Source organism: Diadema antillarum, unplaced genomic scaffold (assembly GCF_040938485.1).
Source record: "Diadema antillarum isolate AM-2024a unplaced genomic scaffold, OU_Dant_1.0 scf00000178, whole genome shotgun sequence".
NCBI classification, from domain to species: Eukaryota; Metazoa; Echinodermata; class Echinoidea; order Diadematoida; family Diadematidae; genus Diadema; species Diadema antillarum.
In genome coordinates, this window is record NW_027271067.1 from 1,689,881 (window position 1) to 1,705,288 (window position 15,408).

Sequence of the window (15,408 nt, forward strand, 5' to 3'; positions counted from 1 at the left end):
GCTATACATGTACATGTAGTTGTAAGAGTATTATGTTTTGAGCAAACCTTCATGTGTAAGATTAAGTCAACTTCTTCACATGTAATCTAACCTCATATTTTTTTTTTTTTGTTTCTGCAGCTGTCAGGTATATACTGCATATTTTAGTAACTTGTACTTACTGGATACAACAAATTTTGCAGGTGTGTGCAACAGGCTGCTCCTGTTTTCTGTTGTTTCAACAGATATGGCGTTGCTGTCATATAATGTGTCATTTCAGTTTATATCTATTCAACTGCTTGTTTTCTGGGTTTTTTTAAAAAAAAATTTCTGGAACATGATGTATATCTTGTAATCATACATACATGTATATGTATATATATACACACACACACACGCACACACACACACACATATATATATATATATATATATATATATGTATATATATATATATATATATATATATATATATATGTGTGTGTGTGTGTGTGTGTGTGTGTGTGTGTGTGTGTGTGTGTGTGTTAGAAATCCAGAAAAGGATTTATTTTGATAGCAGGGCTTCTGTGTCAGATCTCAGATGTGAAAGTGTAATTGTACATTTCTTTTTGAAACTTAATACAGCGTGTACAACTCAGTGACAGTACTACACCATATCATTATTGCATAATTGTTAATATACAAATGATGCACAGGATAGAGTGCACTACGCCTACACTAACGCCACGAAATAATCCTGTGCATCATTTGTTTTATAAAATGGGTCGAAAATTCGAAAACTAACATCATTTTTCAGCGTTTTTCACATACCTTTGTGGGTCAAGACGTCCGAAGATGTTCGTCCCAAACTTTTACGCACGTCGCACTCGCGGAAGTCCCGCACATACAGTATAAGTATAATGGGGGGTTGGGTTTCCGGACACCCGCATGAAAACTTACTTATTTTACATAGAATATGCACCCTTTACCTTAAAGACTTGATATAGACTCCTCATATAGGCCTACTAGACAACATACTCTGAAAACGGCGTGAGAATTAACCTGCTAAATCGTTGGATTTGCTCTTCAAAGTGACTCCATGTACGCGTCCGGTCCCAAAACGCTTGGTCTACTGTACTGTACAAAGTGTACGTATAGTACAGTATACGTACGTACGCCACATATTATGTTATGCACAAGGGAAGACAGGCCGGCCGGCCGGCAGCCCGAACTAGAAGTTGTTTACAGGATTGACAGCGCGTACGTGTATGCATGCAATTCATCAAAGGAGCCGCCGCGCGCACAGACGATCGGCAATCTACCATAGGATTACAGGCAGTGCAGTTGTACTGAAGTAAAGGAAGGAGGTGTGTCTCATTTCAGCGCTTCCTATTGGCTACATTCTTGAACCCATTTTATAAACCTTTTTAACAAGGTCCAAGCTTGGTGCTGTGATGTGGACAAGTTACCAGATAAACAATTTCAAATTGAACCACTTTTTAAAATGATACTTAAAATATCATCAAGAGTAATGTCCATAATGTCAACAATAATAATGATTGTGATAACAACAGTATGACCATCGTCTGTCCTCCACTAAAGATTCCAGCTGGCTTGTACGATGACATTAATCAAAATAACCACTGGGGCCGATACTTGTGAGTTACCTACACAGATTTGAGACACCATGCTTTGACGAAGAGCTTGCCTTTTATCTTACGATATAAAATGCACCTGTAGTACTATAATATTTGGAAATGTATATATTGTCCTGATGTTTTTGTCCTTTCTTGGTGGAAGGGGATTTTAATTATCACTGAAATATGAAGATTTGTAGTTTTGTAAATGAATGTTTGGATGAAATACCTTTGTACTTTCAATATACATGTAGCGTGAATGATTATGGCAATTGGTGAGTATTCATCCAATGTAGTTCATCAGACCACATGATGCTGATGTTTGCAATACCGTTATTTATATGTGTAAATGAACATGATGCACATTATCTATCCATATTTTGATGCAATTGTAAAAAATTCAGCAATAATTCACGTGCATTTGTACTATGCTGAAAACTGTGTTGTAAGGGAGTGATGACACAAAGATTTTTTTCCCCCCAAAATGAGACATTTTTAGTTGCAGAAAGTACAGAGGAATCACGATATAACGAGATTGTCGGTTACGGGTGATTTTTCTCGTTATATTCGGATTCTCGTTGTATCCGATCTTGTTATAACAGGATTGCCCTGTACATCCAATTGTCTATCAGTCTCTCTCTCTATCTATCTATATCTATCTATCTATCTATCTACTAGTATCTATCTATCTATCTATCTATTTATCTATCTATCTATCTATCTGTTAGAATGCATTGATTTTGAATGTCATAAAGTTATAATGTGTCAGCAGCAATGTACTCACAAAAAAAAATTGTGCAGTTGATTAAACTCTCAGACACTGAATTCTGATACAATATCATGTTGTTGATGTTTCTTAGTATTGAGTTGCTTATGTTGAAGATAAATGGTAGATAAAAGGGGAATGATACCCAAACATTTATGTGAATTGAATGCAGTAATATTACTATACATGTAGTAGAATGCATTAAGTTTGAGGAAAATCAGACCATCCATTCAAAAGTGCTGAGGCCATCGTTGGATGAGAAGACTACATGTACAATAGTTCATTTTTCTAGCATAATACAGCTGTATTGGAGCATTTAACTTACCTCTTTTCGGAAGCAGCCCTGGGAAATAATACTATACTACCCATAACATCATGTCAGTAACAACCCAAGCAAATTTGTATCATCATGATTATATGAATTTTTAAAGGAATTATATATTTGTGTTTTTTTTTTTACAGTGATGGCACTAAATTTTTTTAATTCATGACTGTTGAATGTATTATCAGATTTTCGCGCAAACTTCAGTGATGTATTCTACCTGTATTACTGCAATTTGCTGCATTCACACAATTGACACACCGTTCCCCTTTATGCTTAGGTGTGGTATATGAACCAGCTATCATACGCCCTATTTTGGAACTTGTGTTAACAGTACAGGAAACTCTGCCCTGTGTTCTTAAGTTGAATCTTAATGAAGAGATCAAATTACTGGCAAACAAATGAGTAGCACCTAAATTAAAAGTTGAAAAGACATGAAAGTTACAGAATTTTTAACTTAAATCTGAATTGTACATCTTACTACGTATTTGAGATATGGTTAAAAATGTAATATTCATGGTATAGTCGTAACCAGTTGAGGACGAGTGTATTTTGCTATACAAGTATATAACACACATTTTTCATAGACACCTACTGGAGTATGAATATGGGGGTAGTGTTAATTAATACTCTGAATAACTTAATGAAACTCTCACTCAGTATTCTCCATGTTTATTTTTGTTTTTTGCTCCAACTATTTTTTTAAAGTTAAAGATAATGATTTTAAAGTTTTTTTCTATTCTTTCTTTGCCTACAGATGGAACAACTATGAGAATACATATGTGTAGCACTCTTTACCCCACTATTCACATCTGTACATACAGTAAACTTTCATGTATACACCTGTGTTATACACATAATCATGTTTGTATACAAATATACAAACTTGAATCTAATAGTGACTTTACATGTATCACTGTCATTGAATAGAACATTAAATCATTTTGCTACATTTGAATTAATCTAAAGAATGCAAACGTTCTTCCCTTTACTTTGAGGTACCGTATATATGTATATAATGTATTCCATCATCTTTTAGTAAAATCAGGGAGGTTGGACCTCTTTCTATCTCCCTGTTAAAATCTTAGATGTTTGTAGTGAATACTAACAGTACAAGTAAACTTTCTATCTCAAAAGAGCGCTGTCTAGTTGAGATTTACGGTCCATCGTGTGACGTGTCCACTGGACTTGTCACGTGACAATTAGCTATGCAAATCTAGGCGATCGATGTACAGTACATACATACAACGTACAGCTAGCTATGCATACGCTAGCTAGCGCAGCTGGCAGCCGAGATAGCGAACCGTACATAAAAATTGTGGCAGACTGTGACAGACTTCGGGGGTGGAAACGTGTCTTTGACCCCTTACGGTAAACATTTTATCGTCACAAGGCATCTGCAAGACAAAGCAAGATGTCGGTGGCTCTAAAAAAGGTGAAGGGAAGCCTTGAGAGGGTTTTCGAGAAGAATTTGCAGGATCTTGTTCGAGGAATCCGCAGTAACAAGGATAACGAAGTGAGTATTTTCTACTCTTTTTCTCTCGTTTAAATCAGTCTAATTTTATGCTAAAAATCAGTACCGATGTTCCTGTGGCTGGGTTGCATTTTCATCACTGTGTTAATATTTTGCAAGTACCGCACTTATTTTTCATCACTGAGAATGAGGGGTCGAAATATTAACTTTTGAAGGTTATTGAAATCACTGTAAAGCTAAAGGCATCGCATCTCATCGCAATCGGTACGCCTGCGCCTGCTGCTACCATCATCATGCACAGCCGTATGGCTATGGCTGAACCCATTTTGTACAGAGAGGCTGAGCCCTGTGAGACTGGAGGAGGGCTCTTTCATGCCTGCTGCACGAGCCTGTGCTTCGTGCACTTGCACAGCACCGGCCCGGTACTTCGGCCATCTGTCTGTAGTTGCACTATGCCATAGCCATCGGCTGGGGTGTGCTGCCAACCAGTTCTTAAGTGTCCAGGTAGCTGTCTGCCGCAAATAAGTTACGCTGCACTGACCATGGCCACTGTATATTTGGTGACTATTGCCCACAAAGAGTATCATTAAAACTGAAAAGGAAATTTCTCTGCCTGAAGAAGGTTACCCCAATTGCTCAACGCGAGAGGGGTACAGCAGAGCTACCAAGTCTCACGCATACAGGGGGTCCTCATGAGGCGGGGCAGTCCTCGTACGGGGGAGCAGTCCTCATGAGCGCAGAGACTCCAACTCTCCCGTTTTCGACGGGAGATCTCCCGCCGAAAACCCATTTTTGCAAAATCTCCCGTTCTCCCGTTTGAGATTTAATTTCTCCCGCCCTGGCTCTGTGTCTCCCGTTTTAACAGGATTTCTTACTTATTGCTAAATTTGAAAAAAATAAGCCGTAGATAGCACCAGAGAGCATCTAGAACCCTAGGAACTTCGCGCTTCGCACACATCAACTTGGAGTCTCCCGTTTGCTAGGGGTTTCAGGAGGGAGAATCTCCAGATCAGAAGGTGCTTTGGGTTGGAGTCTCTGTGAGCGGGTTTCCCGGACTGTTAGGAAATGACACCTGATTGGGCCTTTTCATCAATGAATGGTTTTCAGCCCCTGCCACAAATAGGCACCCTGTACAAGGCCTGTCGCAAACCGGATTGTTACTCTAGGCCGTATGTATGATGATGTCACGCAGCCTCAGTAAACCAACGGCGCCCTCCGTCAGAGGACAAGTGATGCTAGTGCTGTGAAGTACACATCTACATCATTGTATTTATACAGGGTCAGCATTTATGTGACATCATTACCTCTGTCAAGGGAGGAGGTTATGTTTTTGTTACCGTTGGTTTGTTAGTGAGTTTAGTTTGTCCGTGTGCAAAATAACTCAAAAAGTAGTTAACGGATTTGGATGACACTTGCAGGAAAGGTTTAGAATGATACAAGTAACAGATGATTAAATTTTGGTAGTGATCCGAGAATTTTGAGGGAATTTATGAAGGATTTTTGATATTTTGGCAGGTAGGGTCATTGAACTTGGAGTTCAGGCTGCGCATATTTGAGGTTTGCATGCGTGCACTAAAGTGCGTGCTCTAGTTTCTGCTAGGGCGCGGTGCGCCGTGCAGCTGAGGGTTTATGACATAACAAATGCTTCTATATCATATTAGGAAATCGGGCTACTTTCAGCACACTCTTTGAAGTACTGTACACTGGGTGGAAAACACTGATACATGTATCTATATGGAAGAACAAGATCAGTGGTGGAAATGAGCCGCATGCTTGGCGGAGCCTGCGCTCTCAGAGTGCTTCTGTAGTTAACTCTAATTTCAAGATCTTCCTGTTATCTGCTGAGTGTAAATGGTAAATTTGTTTACATACATGTATTGTTTACTGTTACAATTCACAGCAACAGACACAAGGATATTTTACATACACACCTCTGTTGTTGAAAATGAAGATGAAAGTATGCAGAAGTTGTCCGATTGACGACGTGAAATATTGCAGGCCACTCACAAATTTAACCTCTGAATGAGATGCACTGTATTTGGGGTCACAGAATTTATGCATGCACCCACACAAGTTATCTGCAATGATCTTCAAGACTGAATATTAAAGGAGGCAGAATAAACAAGAAGATACTGAAATATTTCTCCTGTGCTGTACGTGAACAAGCATTCATATTTAAGTCTCCAGTGTACAAAATTATTAGCCCATCATGCACAAGGCTGCAGATATAATTTCCATTAAGATATTTTCAGGTATTCTATTGTGATCTGAGAAGTTATACAAAAATTAATTCTATTTCTGTGCACTTTTGATACAACAATGATGAAGTAAGTGTTTGCACTGTGATTTCAGCATTAATATATTATACTCATAAACCAGTGCAGTGGTTATTGATATGTTCTAGACTGTGTCAGTGGCTCATGGTTAATGATGCATCCGTTGAATCATTTTCTTATCAGTCCTCTATCATAAAAGAAAAATGATTATCTAAATATGATTCTTGTTATGTAAATATCCGTAACATACTGTAAAAGAGCCGTAATTTACATACATGTACAGATACTTTCACAAATGAGAAGGACACAGACATTTTCACAAGATGTTTTCATTATTTGACTCCAAGGCTATTGTAAGGGCATGGCACTTTGCTGTAAATGGCAATATTAATGCACATTGTTAAATTCGCAGCCCGATAGTGATTCGCAAGATTCGCAAAAATTGAACCCTTGCGAAAATAACAGCCTTTAGTATTGCCTGAACATTTTCTCTCTTGGAAGATGAACAAAAACAAAGTGTACAAATCTTGCACTACATGTAAGTATTAAAAAATGCAGTCAGTTCTAGTGTGAAATAGATTAATTGGGATGTTTTTATTAAAGCCCAGTTACATTTTATATGAACATGACTGCCAATGACTTAAAGTTTGTGGCTATGCATAATGCGTGTGTGTTATTTTGATGTAGATTTTTTTTTTACATGAGAATATTTATCACTCTTTTCTATGAGGTAGTGAAAGATTAAAGCAAATCTCTTCATTTTTTCTGTTTTTTTCCAAGATGAATTCACAGGCTGTAATGTGCTTTGTTTGTTTGTTTTTCACAGGCCAAATACATCTCATCATGCATGGAAGAAATCAAACAGGAACTGAGGCAGGACAACATTGCAGTCAAGGCCAATGCAGTAGCCAAGCTAATTTATGTGAGTATCACTAGCAGTAATGAAACTGAAAGAAGTCAGACAGGTCCTAAATGTTACGCACATGCCAGTGGTTGTGCTCCAGAAATTTCTAAAGCATCTTATTACAGACAAACACTGCCCTACTGTAAAGAGAAAGTGTTATTGTCGTGACATACTGTGTGCGTATACTAGTCTATCAGCATATCTCCCTGTATTTTGGAACCAGGGGGTGAAATGTGGCAATTGATGGATAGGAAATTACAAAATCATCTTGGCAGATAAAGTATTCAAAACCATCAGTGTGTGAAAGGTAAAAGCAGCTATGAAATGTTGCAGGTGGAATTTGCAATTGGCTGAGTAAAGCAAATAATTATAGAAAAGACAGGTTGTACCAAGAAAATTGAGATTATTGTCCACAGGTATTTGTAAGAGTAATGTCATGCCATGGTCATTTTAGATGACTTCAACTAACTAATGTATTTAAGGTTTCAAAGACAGCTTATTGTGTGGCTGCGTTATTTGAAGCTTTTATAAATTCCTTTACATTTGTAAGATTTTGGGATCTGGATAATGTGTCCTAAGCATTCTCTAAGTATGCTTTACTGTGCACTGTTTGCAGATTAGCACCCCAGCAGGAGTGTTTGTTTTTTGTTTTTTGTTTTGTTTTGTTTTATTTTGTTTTTGTTTTTGTTTGTTTGTTTGTGTGTTTTTTTTTTTGTGTTTTTTTTTTTTTTTGCGGGGGGGGGGGGGGGGGGGGGGCAAATTAGCACTGCTGTCTGGAAACTAATTGTCAGTTAAAACAAATTACTGTACCTGCATTGTTGTATAAACCCCCATAATCCCTATTGTGTTACCATGATCCTTCTGTTGGTCTGAGGCACATTGCTATGTTTTCACCTGAGTGGGCTCACTAACTTCACATCGACAGTTTACTTGTACAACCATGTAGGTCAAGTTCAGGGGGGCGTTTCATCAACGAGTTCGTCGGCGGTTTTCGCCGACAAATTTGCTATCAGCCAATCAGACGCAAGGATTTCAGTAACTTTTAACATTTGTCAGTGTAAATCACTGACAAAAAGTTTCATGAAACGGTCCCCAGGTGAATTATTGAATGCTGGTGAAAAAGTTTGGCAAGTGAAGGTAAACTGCTTTGCATGTAAAGAGTTGAATTGCAATTCAGAAGTTTCTGATGTGAAACAGTTTAGAGAATCTATCCACACATTTGGTTCTCACTGGTTGAAATTACTGAAATTTGCTTGTATTCTGGATAGTTCATTCACCGGGCAAATTTCATACAAACTTACATGAATTTGCAATGGGTTTAATAGCTCGGCTCATTCAAAGGCAGTGCAAACACACATTTATGCAGATGTACAAATAAAGCATACATGTAGTTCTGATATGTATCATAACCCATCATTTGCAGGAATGTGGTTGTCCATATTAATATACTGTCTCTATGGGGAACAACATCCAAGAGACAGCGGGGTGACCCAGTGGTTTGCTGTATCTGCACAGGCGCCCTGTATAAAGGCAACATCAATTTAGTGTCCGCCAGCATAGCGTGCAGTACATGCTTTGTGGCATATTTGTAAAATTAGGAAATTGATTTCGGGGCTCAGACAGAAACTGGGTTCTTCCACCATCCACTGTGTGTAATTTTTGTACATTGTAATCATGTTAATGGGCAAACCGAAAACATCTGCCTCTCAAGAACGAACCACAGAGATTTATAGCTAATGAAACCAGACAGAGAAAAGGAGAAGACATCGTACATATTACTCGTACTGTAGATTATAACCTCTTGCTGGTTGGCTCTGCTACTTTATGGTGAAGACTCTACCCTACATTTGTACATTGTATGTGTACCTAAAGGTCATGACCTCTATGTTCTCCTTTCAGTAGAAGATACTTGAATACAAAAGTGTACATCTGTCATACCCTGATTATATGTAGAATACAAGTGAAGTTACTGTATACGGCAATATTTTCGCATACAGATATTTTCGCGAATCGCGGTATCAGTGGCATTTTCGCGTGCTGTTAAATTCGCGATTGATACTCTCAGTACTAGTAACGTTAGTAGTATGGTCTACTCTGCCAAGCCCGAGAAACACGTTCAAACACTTGCCAACGTGCTCGTAACGTTTTTCCATTTGCATTGTGACTTCCCAAACATGACAATAGAAAAGACACAGTAGAAGATTTATAAAATGAAAAATTACGGGAACTTGCAGTGAGACACTCACACACGGCATTCACAAGTACCTACCAAATGTTGCAACATAAAACTCTAGATGACAAATTTTCAGAGCTGCGCTAGCGCTAGCGAAAGTTTTACATGCATCCCTTGGCCTCACCCAACCACGTCGAGCCAGTGTTCGTTCGCGTAGGCAAACGTAGCACGTAACTGCGACCAGCAGCCCTGTACGCATAGCGTATAATGGGACCGCGGACTGTAGCATTCAGGATCATGACAGGGGAATATCGCGGACAAATGTCAACTTGAAATCGAAAAATTTTTCATTTGAAGACTTCCTTAAATGTAAAGATGAAGTATTGAAAATAGGGTTCGTGCAACGTTTGGTCCTGCCAATAGTCCCTTTCTGTTCGAATTGATGACTTAATGTGACTCGGTCCAGAGGAACCTGGGGGAGCTACACTGAATTGACGGCCAGCGCATACTCACACAGAAATCTGTAAATTTGTGCGCATGTGATGTGTGCACATGCATGCGCTGGCCGTCAATTCAGCGTGGCTCTCAAGCTCTCCCAGGTTCCTCTCGACCGAGTCACATTAAGTCATCAATACGACCAGAAAGGGACTATTGGCAGAACCAAACGTTGCACGAACCCTGTTGTCAATACTTTAACTTTACTGGTAAGTCTTCAAATTGAAGAAATGTTTTGATATCAAGTTGATATTTGTCCGCGATTCTACGCTGTTGTGATCCTAAATGCTACAGTCCGCAGCCCCATAGCATACGTACTATAGGAGTGTGTGTACGTACTCGCCGGTGTAACATCCGCGTTGGTCCGGCCAGCGTTGGATGCATTTTGTCATCGATTTGTACATAAGGTATGACGGGGTAATATTTTAGCATGTTTTTAATTTCGCGATCAGCCCGAAACTCGCGAAAATAACCGCGAATACAGTATACACTTCTTCTTCTTTTTTTTTTTTTCGTAGACACAAAGAGGGCAGACCTTTATATAGCAGAGACATTGTTCAGTGGTCAGTGTTCAAAGTTCCATGTTCCTGTTCACTAATTTCAGTGTTCACCTTCAGTAGCAAAATCAATTTGTTGCCATTTCCTGTCAAATTTCCTTTCACTTCATCTGTGTTTAGAGGACAGCAATGTTGCATACAAATGGAAATGCATCCATGATGGACAAGTCAGATTGCAGGGTGCTACAAAAGCACTTGCCCGATTGCATGGGGCAAGTGAAAATCAAATTCGGGCAAGTGTTTTCGAACAGTAAGAACAAATGCTTGCCCGAATCGGGCAAGCAGAAAGTTTTGAAGCCACCTTTTTTCCCTTATTACCCCCAATAAACCCAGAAAGTCAACCATACAGAAGCCCCCCAAAATGGCCGTTTAGTGATGCAACACACTTTATATTTCATTTCAGCAACTTTCCAACACATGAAGAAGCCCCATTACACAATGCAGCGCTAGCAGCAACACTTGATAGGATAGAGTTTGTTACTACAAGTACTCCAATGTGTTGAAGCGTGCGAATCAATGTATGGTGTTTATTCAAATGATTCTGTTTTTTTTAAGCCCTTGACTTACACATGATTTTCTATATTATTTCCTTTTATTATGGGCTCTCTTTTCGGGCAAGTAAAACTGATGTTCGGGCAAGTGTTTTGCAGCAAATTTGAGAATATGCTTGCCCGACTGGGCAAGTGGTAAAATAAAGTTATGTAGCACCCTGGATTGGTGTCTTGTTCTCCAATAAAGTGTTTCGTAATATTATTAATAGTGCTGAATTTGATGGCAATTAAAGGCTGCATCGCCGTACAAGCCACATTCAGACATTGGCACCAAAAAGAAGAAGAAAAAAACAAACAAACGAAGAGGGATTAATTCCAGTCAAGGAGTGTGTAATGTAACTTCAATAATTCTATTCCTTCTTGCCATACGATGTACAATTGTAGCTTGTTATGCAGTAGCCGAGTATTGGATTACAGCTTTTGCACTATTGTGTGATGCCTGCAGGGCAGGTATTACAATCACCACTATGGCTACACAAGCCTGCTACTACACATTGTAATTACTATTCACAAATGAACTTGTTTGCATTGTGTTTGTTTGTAAGGCTTTCTTTAATCTCCCAAAAATTGGTATGGAAAAAAACAGCGATTAGTATTAAAGTGATGAGAAAAACCAAGTTTTCACTTAATTGCAGAATGTATTTTAAACATTGTTTGTATAAAGATTGTCTAATTCATGGGATGATAGTGAGTTGCTCCTTGGCACATTGCATAGTCCCAAACATGATTATGTGTGTCAGTTATGCAGGTGATTCACTGGGTTGAAAAGACCGTGATTTGGTTTTACTGGCATAGATATACACTTGTAGGCCGAACCCTGAGTTTACTTCGCATTAATTTGTGTTGAAAATAGTGGGACTTTTTGACATTGCCTGTGAATACAGTACATACATGTACTAATTGTCTTGCATGCATTTGTACCTTGTATGTCATCAGAATGCCCATATTTTGTCTTTTTCCCCGATGAAATCTAATATTTGGTGATGTTCATTTCATGGTATTGTGATGAGAAATAGCAGTTCCCTCAAACTTCTTGTTTACTTTTCTTGAACATGTGAGCCATCAGAAGAATGATTTTTTCTACCAGGGTAAACTCTACATAGTGTATGTCAGTGAATGTCCTATTTTAAGAAGGCCCTACCCCTTACCATTATCACATGCTTTGCAAATGAAATGTACTTCTGCATGTACCACCTGAGGGTTTATAATGTAGGCCTACATGTACAAGTATTCCACCACGTGGCTGTGTGTGTGGGGGGGGGGGGGGGGGGGGGTGTTCTGAAGTGAAATATACTTGCATGTACCAGCAACAGCAACTACTACCTGTCTACTGAAAAAAAAGAGAAAAGAGTTCAATGTTTGTAAAGCAGGAATTATAAATCCTCAACTGAATTTTGAATAAAGGAACATTTTGTTTTTGTTTTTGTTTGTTTGTTTCTTTTTCTTACCTGTACGCAGAAACGATACTGAACATTCACACTCCTTGTGAGGACGAAGAAAATGAGAGGGGGAAAAAAATGTTGCTTTGATATCAAATGAGCAAAACAAAAGCAAGAGATAAGGGAGCTGTCTCCTGATTCGCAAAATTCGTGAAAATAAAAATTTCCGAAGACATTATTGGATTTGTCAGTGCAGAATGTGACCTAGTAGGCTTACAAGTTTGATTGATGACTCATGAGGTGAACATGCCATGACGTTTGTACAACACACAGTATGCAGGGTCAGAGTGCAGCATTAGAATACGAAAGGCCAGCTTCTTTTCAACCTGTCCCAGGTATAATTCTTTGGTTTGATGTACACAGGACTTGTGTACATTGTATATTCATGATGCTTATAACTTTCTTACTTTTCATAAGTTCAGATAGAATGAAGGTAATTTCCTATACATTCTTAAATATGAGCTGGAAAATTTTATTTGTATATTTGTGGCTGTCTTGAAAACCTCATCTTTCTCAAGATGAGTCAAATGATGCATCATATCATATCAAATCATATATCATATATCATATCATATCATATCATGTCATGTCATGTCATATCATATCATATCATATCATATCATATCATATCATATCATATCATATCATATCATATCATATCATATCATATCATATCATAAGTATCATACCATGTACCGTAGTCCATCTGGAGGCAGACAAAAAAGGAAAGTGAACATCAACAACAAAAATTGTTGACCGAAAGAATGCCAGACTGTGATGGAATCTGAGCTTGCGTCAGCATCAGTCCCCATTTTGTCTCAATTTTCATGCACCACAAGGTAATAACTCTGACCTTTCAGGGCTGAAATTGATATTGCTGGTGCTGAAATCTATGATGCTTGGTTTGTGCAAGTAAATTGGCTGTCCAAAAGACACCTGCTCTGTCACCATATGGTTACATGCGGTATGAGGACATGTGTTGAGGAATATGCTTTTCTCAGGATTTGAGTTTTACAATGTACACACACTGTAGGTGTTCTTTTTTTAGGTGATCTGTGAAAGCTCCTTTTTTGTCAGTGTTAGCAGTGCATACAATATTGTATAATGTACAATACTCTATTTTGAGTGGTTAACAATGTTTAGCTGAACATTAATTTGCTGTGGGTTTCCACCCGTGTGTTTAATTCAGTATTTGTGGTGTATCTCAAATGCAATTTGAAGAAATTGTGTGTGTGTGTTTTTCTGTTCTTTCTGTGAACACAAACTCAAGTTGCAGAAACATATTAAACTGTATCAAAAGCTCATTTAAAGGCATTGTTGAAAATTGTATTTCAGGTTTCATGGTCATGTGTAGCATTGCAATATATTGCATTAAATTTGTAAATGTCACACATGTACTGTATACTGTTGTATGGGGACCTTTAGCAATCCATAGACCCTGAGAGTGAAATGAAATGGCAAGTGAATTCATGGCTAGTTCGTATACTACAATCCAGTCAAATGATTACCATTCGTTACCCAAGGGAATGGCAGTGTTAGTTTAATTTGTAAATCTTAATCTCAAAGTCTGTTGATTAACAATGTGCCGGTCTTGAAGTTTTGAGCCGAACATTGTGAGTGTGAAGAAAAAATTGGTATTCTTTTTTAGGATTATTATTATTATCATCATGTTTATTTTATTTATTTTTTTTTAGTGTAGATTGAATTTACTTTAAAAAAAAATAGAATTTTAGTACCATCGGCCAGGTTGCTATTATCTGTAGTAGCCTCCGATTTGAAAAATTGTTCATGAATGTTTAGCCCAGGTATTAATGTACATTATTTCCCATTGTCACACCAGAGATTATAGGCTAAAGAAAAAAAAAAGTGTGAAAAGAGAGTGCAAATAGTACCATGTGATTTAGAGTAAACAATGCTGGTCTTGCCTCCCCTGAGTAGCTGACAAGAGACCTTCTTTGTTAACAATCGTGTGTCAGGTCCTCATGATAATACAATACTATTACTAATACCACACTGTACATGTAGGCATGTGCAATCCCATACACGCCGGCCTTTATTCGGGCATGACTGCGATCAAGGAGCTTCTGCTCCTTGCTGCGATACACATAGAATTTAATACGCGGGAGGAGGGGGTAGTTTCTAATAACATTTCATGCATAAATACAAATGTGTCTAAAGATGTATCAATATTTGGTCTTAATCCACACCAACTTGTGTCAGCCATAACTGGGGGGGGGGGGGGGGGCTTAAAAAATGAACAGAAAACATGATTCGATGGGTAATGTAATGAGTCGTAGTACATGTAAGTTCATCCAAAATTTAAAGGCTGAGATACCACAAGAGAGCATCTACTTTGTATATAACCCAGGAGCTCCCACGACCCTGATGTGGGCCCTAAGACCCCAGCCGCAAGCGAATGTTGTGGGTCCATGCGCATAATGCTGTGTGTGTGTTCGTGCGATCAGAGCCTTCAGCAGACGAATCTCCCATTTAAGAGATACTTTGGGTTGGAGTCCCTGCAATTGCTTCAAAATAGAGTAATTTGTTCTTTCTCTCATTTCATGTAATCTACATCATGGGTCTTTTCATTCCATGCCACAGCTAAATATGTTGGGCTACGACATCAGCTGGGCGGCGTTCAACATCATCGAGGTGATGAGCTCGCCAAAGTTTACCTTCAAGCGGATTGGCTACCTGGCCGCTGCCCAGAGCTTCCATGAGGGGACGGACGTCCTCATGCTGACCACCAATATGATCAGAAAGGTATGTTCTCTCTCGGTCCATTGTACAAGTCAGTTTTCACACCATCATCCGGCTAATAGCTCAGAGATATCATTTCCAGAACCTTCTTTGTAT

At 38.6% G+C, this 15,408-nt stretch overlaps 1 protein-coding gene across 1 annotated transcript in view; it reads left to right on the forward strand.

The window, feature by feature from the left end:
• The first annotated feature begins 4,017 nt into the window (after nucleotides 1-4,017).
• LOC139722953 (AP-3 complex subunit delta-1-like) overlaps nucleotides 4,018-15,408 on the forward strand; it is a 64,272-nt gene continuing 52,881 nt past the window's right edge. Inside the window, exons 1-3 of the mRNA XM_071634235.1 lie at nucleotides 4,018-4,199; nucleotides 7,260-7,355; nucleotides 15,154-15,315. Of these exons, the coding sequence (XP_071490336.1) occupies nucleotides 4,098-4,199; nucleotides 7,260-7,355; nucleotides 15,154-15,315 (360 nt within the window). The 5' untranslated portion in view covers nucleotides 4,018-4,097. The remainder of the gene's footprint in view (nucleotides 4,200-7,259; nucleotides 7,356-15,153; nucleotides 15,316-15,408) is intronic.